Raw genomic sequence first — 7,945 nt, 5'->3', positions numbered from 1 at the left:
AGACAAGACAGGAAGGACGACAGGTACAGAATGAGTCATAGAAAGAGAAGAGATTTAAATATGGATTCAAAATAATTTATTTCCTACGTTACTGGTATTATTTCTTTCATTTATTTATTTATGTTTACATAAATAGGGAACACACAAAGTCATGGTTCATCTTAGATTTAGAAACCTTTCGGTATTCACTAAAGTTCTATTACTGCTTTTGGAATTTTGTCTATAACGCCTCGTTGCAGAATCTCAAAGTTAATGCTACTAATAACAAACATTTATATCGTTATATAACTAATTTTGATTGTTGTAATAACATCATACGGTAAATATGGCAATTAATCTTATATTATAACGGTAACATTACACATTCATCGTCATTACATCAGTTGTAAAGGCAGGCGCGCTATTTTTATTTCTTAAATAAATTATAGCAATAAAAATGTAGGAGACGGCTCAGTTAACGTTTTATAATTCATCCAAAGAGCCCTCAAAGCTTTTCCTATTATTTCCAAAGCAGAATAATCTTCAACAGAGGAAAAATGCGTTTGCCCATATTAAAGGCAGTTCTTACGAACGTGAATAGAAAATATCAGTAAAATATAGGAAACGGCTAAATCAACGTTTGACAATTTAAGAAAAGGGACTTCCAAGTCTTTCCAGTCAATGACTATCCGATGCAGGATTATCTTCAGATTTGTATAAATTTGCATTGTAGTTTCAAAGAGTCCTTCAGTCTTTACGCACGAAGGACACTTCCACACCTGTCCTAAAACTTTGGCTTAGACAAAAACGGCCTGTCAAAGACAGGCATAAACAAATTTACCAAGTCTAAGACAGATGAAAATAATCACACTTCAGTTATGACAAACAGACTTTGGAGGCCCATTCTGATTTCCTTACAACCATTAATTGATCGCTTTCCTACATATTTACAGAAAGGTGTTATTCGAAAATACAAATGGCGCCGCATTCACGCTGATGCAATGACAACAAAACTATTGTGTTCAAAATGCAGTTAAATATGTAATATGTGTAATACTATTATCCTTATAGAAGTCTGATTAATTGCAGTATATAGTTTAATATGTTACTGAAATCTATTGGTATCATAGGCCCTTCGTGAATGCCGTCCTTGGTGTCACACACAGTTTAGATGTCCCTTTAATTATGTTTAAATGCATCCTAGTTGTTAATGTCTCTGCTAATGTTTTCACGTGTTTGCATTCGCTGTGCCCCTGTATCTGTATGTGATCTGATATGTTGGGAGTTTACCTGCCTTGTTTGGGCACCTGGTGGTTGGGACGGGTAAGAGCCACTCTGGATAATTACATGGAGCACATTTATAGATGAGTATGCACGTATCCGAAGTTCATTTGTATTGGAATTCTTAGTTTGCTTATGTCTGGGGTAATGTAGTTATAGTTATATTTACAGTGCTGAATGCTTTTTATGTCTTCTGAATATGGACCTTATTTGCTGAACCCTATGTGTTCCAGCAATTATTGACAATACCAAGAGCTAATGTTTGAACAACAGAGATACTTGTTTTTGTAGGGATTATGCTGCCCAAGTACGTTATGTCCGTTACTTTTTTTTCCAGATGTCGACATGTATATCAAATGTTAAGTATTTGTCCATGCGTTCTTGATTTTATTTAAAGCTGTGCTCGATCTGTTATAGCAGCCTTTCAGTGTCAGTTGATTAGAATGAATTCAGCCAATGCAAATCGGTGTATCCTGTTTGTTTGTTTGTTCAACAGCCATCTGTTCCACAGCAGAAGTTTGACCTCTCTCCGTTCTGTACCACCTTTGCCTGACAGCATGGTCTTCCTAATCATCCTTAGTTCAGCGGGCTACTACTTAGGCCACGCCGGCGACTACGACACCTGCACTCGACATCCGAAGGCGATCTGTCGTTTTCTCGCAGTGAGACCGGGCTTGAGGCAGCAGTCGGAGCGCCGGCATTTTTTACAACGGAATTGAACACGCGCAGCGAGCGTCGGAGTCCAGGCCTCTCTCCAGTGGACCCAGTTCCTGGATGTTCCGGTTACTATTTTTACTGTTATTGGCATTGTTATCAATGGTAAGCGGTAACTGAGCTCGAGCAAGACTTTAGGGACTGAATAAGTAGATTTCCTTGGAGGAGAGAAAAGGGTAGATTTAAACTAACGACAGAGCTTCACTCTCACTGAGTGCTCTCTAGGTAGAAGATGTGTCCACCAGAAAGAGGAGGATGGAATGGTCTCTAGCACACACAGGTTACGAGAAGTGAGTTAAAATCAGGTCACACACACAAACACAAACACACACACACACACACACACACACACACACACACACACACACACACACACACACACACACACACACACACACACACACACACATATACCTGACTGCAAGCTTTATTACCGATAGAAGTTCTTCCACAAGCAGTCACTCTGGTGTTTATGTTTTCATTCAGTAAATAAAAAAATGAATTACAAATCAACCCGCCACCCTTCATCTAAAATTCCATTCACTGACCTTCACACTACGAATTTATGAACAAAATACCGACATTTTACTCGTCTGTCAGAAAACAACAATAAATAATGAACTTTCCTTTTCCAATCGCTGTTATTGATATCATGTATAGTTATTACTTTTTTCGAGCTAAAGTTAATAGGATGTGATCATCTGCGTCCCGACATGAGGCGCAAAAAACGACAGGTCATCCAGGCTTCGGTTTTGCTTCGGATGTCGACGTGTGTACCTTTAACTCGTACTCATTATCCTATCATCAATGGCTGTACCGTTGTTCTATCTGAGCTGAGTAGATTTGAGTTGTTCTGTGCCCTCATGTTATTTTTGCGGATTGTATTCTATTAATCTTTTCATTATTACCTCATATATTATTATTGCCAAGAGGCTAAGTTTTTGGTTACGTTGGCTACTTAGCTCGTTTGTTAGATGATTAGCAGGACCAATTTAGATATTAAATTTTGGCGGTGATCCGGATCCAGGATTTTTTTTTATTGCATCAGTTACCCCCTTTGCATTGGCAATAGGGGTAACTATTATTATTATTAGCTATATTACATCCACCAAAGAGGTTATATTTACCGTTGGTTACCAGTAGACGAGGATGTGGATATTTTTGCCTTGACGGAGGTATGCGGTATCTGAGTGCTTCTAGCCATTATCATTATTATTATCTTTTTAATTTAATCTATTTTTATTATTATCAATTATTATTTTTATTATTATTATTAATCATTATTATTATTATTATTAATCATTATTATTATTATTATTATTAATCATTATTAATATTAATATTATTATTATTATTAGTAGTAATCATTATTATTATTATAATAATTATTATTAATTATTATTATTATTATTATTATTATTATTATTATTATTATTATTATTATTATTATTATTATTATTATTATTATTATTATTATTATTAATTATTATTATTATTATTATTATTAATTATTATTATTATTATTATTATAATTAATTATTATTATTATTTTCAACTGAGCGTATGTACTAAGTATTGTACTTTCTCTTTATGTTTGTCTTCTTTAACTTCTCTCTACAAAGATATCCGTTTATTGACAATCTGATTCTGGAGTTAAAACATTTGTTGGTCATAAACTAGGTAACTGCATCCTGTCAAAAAGTTGCTTACGAGGAAAAGAAAATCGGCCTTTTTAAAGGGTTTGCTCATTATATATATATATATATATATATATATATATATATATATATATATATATATATATATATATATATATATATATATATTTGTAATCGGTTAATGTTTCTGTAATCATGCGAACCAATCTGAAATATTTAAAAAGAAAATGACAGGCTTAAGTAACATGGTTCCGTTTATGCTCGGAAAAAAATTATGTATATATATATATATTTTTTTTTATCAAGGTATTTTGCTGTTAATACCAAACATATTTTATTTTACAGCTGTTTTTTATTTTTATTATTATTATTCTTTTATATATATAAAGCAGATGAATAACATGCTTTTCAATATTTCCTTCACTTCTGCTGTGGAAGAAAACGAAATGATGTAGCGTTTTAAAAGCAATTTGTGCGTGTGTGTGTGTGCAATATCTGGATCAAATACACACACACACACACACAGATATATATATATATATATATATATATATATATATATATATATATATATATATATATATATATATATATATATATATATATATATATATATATATATATATACATGTATGTGTGTGTGTTTGATCCAGATATTGCAAATCTATAAGGGTATAAGTTTCTAATTTTGTAATAAGAGATTTGATCCTCTCATTTACGAGCTGGTACTTCTTCTGGCCCGAGGGATGCTTCCTACCAGCTGCATGGTGCTCGCGATTTAGAGCTAATTTGTGCTGCTCCTTTTGATATTTTGCAGCAAGCAACGGCAGCTGAGGATAGTCCGGCAGCATCCTGGCAAACCATTGTGCCATCCTTCCAACGTAGATCATCCTTCACTCATTGAGACATGTTCCGAGTCTGATATAGAAATTTCCCAGGAATTTCCATGTCACTATGAATCAGCTGGCTAACATAGGTGTCCTGGAAATATTTTGCCAGAAGCCGATCATCCTTGGAAATTTCGTCTGCAAGGAGTATCCTCGTGTAGTGGTGGACGTCGGCCAGCGGAACAAATGCCAGAGCCAGGAACCTCCTGACCCGGGTGGCGAAGGCAGCATCATCTCCATACCGCGCTGCGAGGCATCCGTTCTCGATGCGTCTCCAGACAGACTGGACCAGGTGGAAATTACATCCAGCAATCTCTGCACACGGAAAATTCCTCTGGAGGGCGTTCATTGCTGCCTTCTCAAAATCTCTCATTATTGTCACTGGATTGCATGATAAGCCAGGGGGTATTAGCTGCAACACCTCGTACAACATTTTATTATATATCTCTTCATTCTTTCCTGGCAACAATGCATAGACGCAAGGATATGTTATACCACCAAAGTATGCATGGAATGTGTACTGCTGCTTGACAGGGGCAACTTTAAACGTTCCACCACCAAACCAACGACGAGACTCGGCAAGAAATTTCAAATCAGAGTCTGCTGCGAAGATCATCATCCCATCATCTTCATACCGAAGGAAGGTCTCTCCGCTTAACGTTGTCCGAAATGGCTGAGGATCAGACACACCTGCCTTTTGCCGCACTCGCCTCAGCGTCCTCTTGATGGCGTCTACTGTTGGTATTAGATGTGCCCAGCCGACTTCAACTCTAGCGTAAAATGTGTTGACAATACGTGTGATGGGCTCTGCTGTTACGGCAGCACGTTCCTTCATTGCTGCTAGTATCTCCACCTCAGCCTTCCCAGAGACAGCAGGATGTCTGTGGATGGGGTTTTGCTACTTCACTATTTCCCCATTAACGGTGTGAACCTTGGCACCACATGTTCTGTCTTCGCATCTCCACATTACTTTGTCCTGATGGTCCCTTTCCTTCGTAAAGAGATGCTGGCCAACTCTGAGTTTCACAGTCGCCCGGTATGACGATATAATGTGACAGGCCTCAGGGATATTGACAAGAGAAGGTGGGGGAGGGTAATCTTCATTCAATCCCTCATACGATGAAATATCGAGCTTGGAGTAGGGTGGTAATGGAAGCTTGGTTGAGTTCTCCATGCTGTATGATATCTCACTCAGTTCAGTTCAGTTAGATTTGCGAAGACATAATTCGCCCGGGCCTTTTCTCTAGAGTGGCCCGGCCTGTGTCAACTATATTCTAGTTAAGTTCATGTGTTTTCTTTGAACTGTATGCTTATCATGGTGGCTGAATTGCAAGCAAGTGTGGAGTAAGCATGTGGCATACCCTTTTTACCAGCCCGGCAGCTGTGGTGGATGGTGTCTGTCTTAGAAATTGTGTGTGTTCACAATTCTGCAAGTAATGTAACAGGGTGGCGTTAGGCTCACCACAGTGTTTGCATAACCTGGCAGTTTCGTCATCAATAATTTGCCAAGCACATGGGTAACCTAGTCTTAATCTGTGTAGTATGACATCAATACCTCTTTTTGTATTTGGAGGAAGAGCCAGTGGCTCATAGCCTGTAGCATCTGAGTACCTCTTGGCAACATGCGAATTTATGGCATTTTCTCTATGTGCTCCCCAGAGGACTGCACATGCTGTAGCTTTGGTACTCTGGCTTAGTCTCATTTGGCTTGGTTTAATGATCATGTAGGATGGGGGCATACCCTTGCCCTTTTCGGCTAGTCTGTCAGCAAGCTCATTCCCTTGATTGCCAATATAGCTTGGGACCCAGTTTACGATAATTCTACTCTGACCAAGTATTCTTTAGGCTGTGGTCAGCACAGATGTCAGAAGATAAATGTTTTGGGGCATGCTATGCTGTAGACTGTCAATGGTTGCTCTAGAGTATGTGTGGATGACCACGTGTCCAACCCTTAGGGATGTGTGAGTCAGGGTTTCCATGATCACAGCCGTTTCAGCTTGGAGTGTTGAGGCATTGTCAGTGACCTTAATAGCTGCTGTGGTATCCTTTGTTGTGAAGCCGGCGCCTGCAGTGTGGTTTCTGGGATCCACGGATCCCAGAAGGAGGAGGAGGAGTTATTTGAGCAATGACCCTTTGTGCTTGTGCCTTTGGGCTAGGCATGGAGTATTGATCTTTTATGATTGACAGGTTGAAGACTGAGAATTCGATCATTTTGTTTACCCACTGCGGGGGGTCTTTGTAGTCAGGGTGAGGGGAGTCCATGCCCTCGGAAGCAGCGATTCTTTTAATTGGAAGCGTATCAATACCCTGACTGTGTGTGTGAGCCACTTTGACTTTGTCTGCAAACAGCTGATAGTCTTGCTGTAGGTGTCTGAATACTCTTTGTCTTAAGTATGAGCTGGGTGCCTGCAAGGTATGATACCTCTTGGCACAGTTTGGGCACTTGGCAATTGTGTCCTGGCCATCTTTGTGTGCCTTTATACACAATTCTGTTTCATGTGCCCTGCTGCACAACCACATTTGGCTTTGGCCTTATAGTTAGCCTGGTGGTGCTCAAATTTTTGGCACGTGAAACACCTCAAGGGCTCTGGCACATATGCCCTGAGCTTATACGAGCCCCAGTTACGCAGACCGGGGCTCCCTTGAGGGTGACCAGGACTTGCCTGGTTGGAGACTTCCCTTTGGACAGGCAAGAAGCCTCCACCACTTCAGGGAGACATGATCACCTCCACGTCAAACTCTAGTGGAAAACCAAGTAGCACCATCTTGGTTCTTTTCGCTTGGGAGGTCAGTGGTGAAATATTCACTTTTCTCCCATCTTTGAGCACCTTGGTTTCCTGCAGGACACTCAGGGTGGCTTTGTCTTTGGGCATAATGATCCTGCCCTCGTCTCTGGCAGTTCAGATTGAGAAGCGTATTTGCCTTTACTTTTCCAATGCCCTAACCAGCTGGTAGGTATTGTCAAAGTTTTTAGGCTTCTTTGGTACCTTAAAGTGCGTAAACCAGTTTGGGGTGGGTTCAGACTCTCCCTCAGAGTCCATCTGCACCGTGTCGCTTCGCACCTCCCCTTTGATGGGTTTAAGGCCTTTAGTTGTAGGGGCAGCTGATTTGGCTGGTTCAGCTTGGACCCCTGTTTAACTTTGAGAATTCTGAGATGTCAGATTTCTCTCAGTTTAGGCTGCAGGCCTGGATAGGCCAGCCCTTGAGTCTAACTGTTGGACTATTTCATGAATAGACTTTGTTGGGGGTGATTTTTCTGTCTTCTCCATTTTCTTAGCTGCAGGCCGGACACGATTGGCCTGCGCTTTTGCTTTCTTGTCCCCCTGCAGCCTTTTAGGGCTTCAGGGTTACTGCCTTGGTCATTTCCATGCTGTGGTCATTATCTGTTTGATCAGTCTGGGGGGTTTTGTTTGAATAAGCCATATG

The 7,945-nt window shown here is 39.6% G+C and overlaps 1 protein-coding gene across 1 annotated transcript; it reads right to left on the bottom strand.

The window, feature by feature from the left end:
- Positions 1-4,529: 4,529 nt before the first annotated feature.
- On the bottom strand, positions 4,530-5,354 carry LOC138863488 (uncharacterized). The gene has a single exon (XM_070127639.1). The coding sequence runs from the start codon at positions 5,352-5,354 to the stop codon at positions 4,530-4,532; it is 825 nt and encodes a 274-aa protein (XP_069983740.1).
- Positions 5,355-7,945: the final 2,591 nt, after the last annotated feature.

This window comes from Penaeus vannamei, chromosome 12 (genome assembly GCF_042767895.1).
Source record: "Penaeus vannamei isolate JL-2024 chromosome 12, ASM4276789v1, whole genome shotgun sequence".
NCBI lineage: Eukaryota > Metazoa > Arthropoda > Malacostraca > Decapoda > Penaeidae > Penaeus > Penaeus vannamei.
Note: the sequence above shows the minus strand (reverse complement) of the source record. Positions and strands in the feature narration are given on the sequence as shown.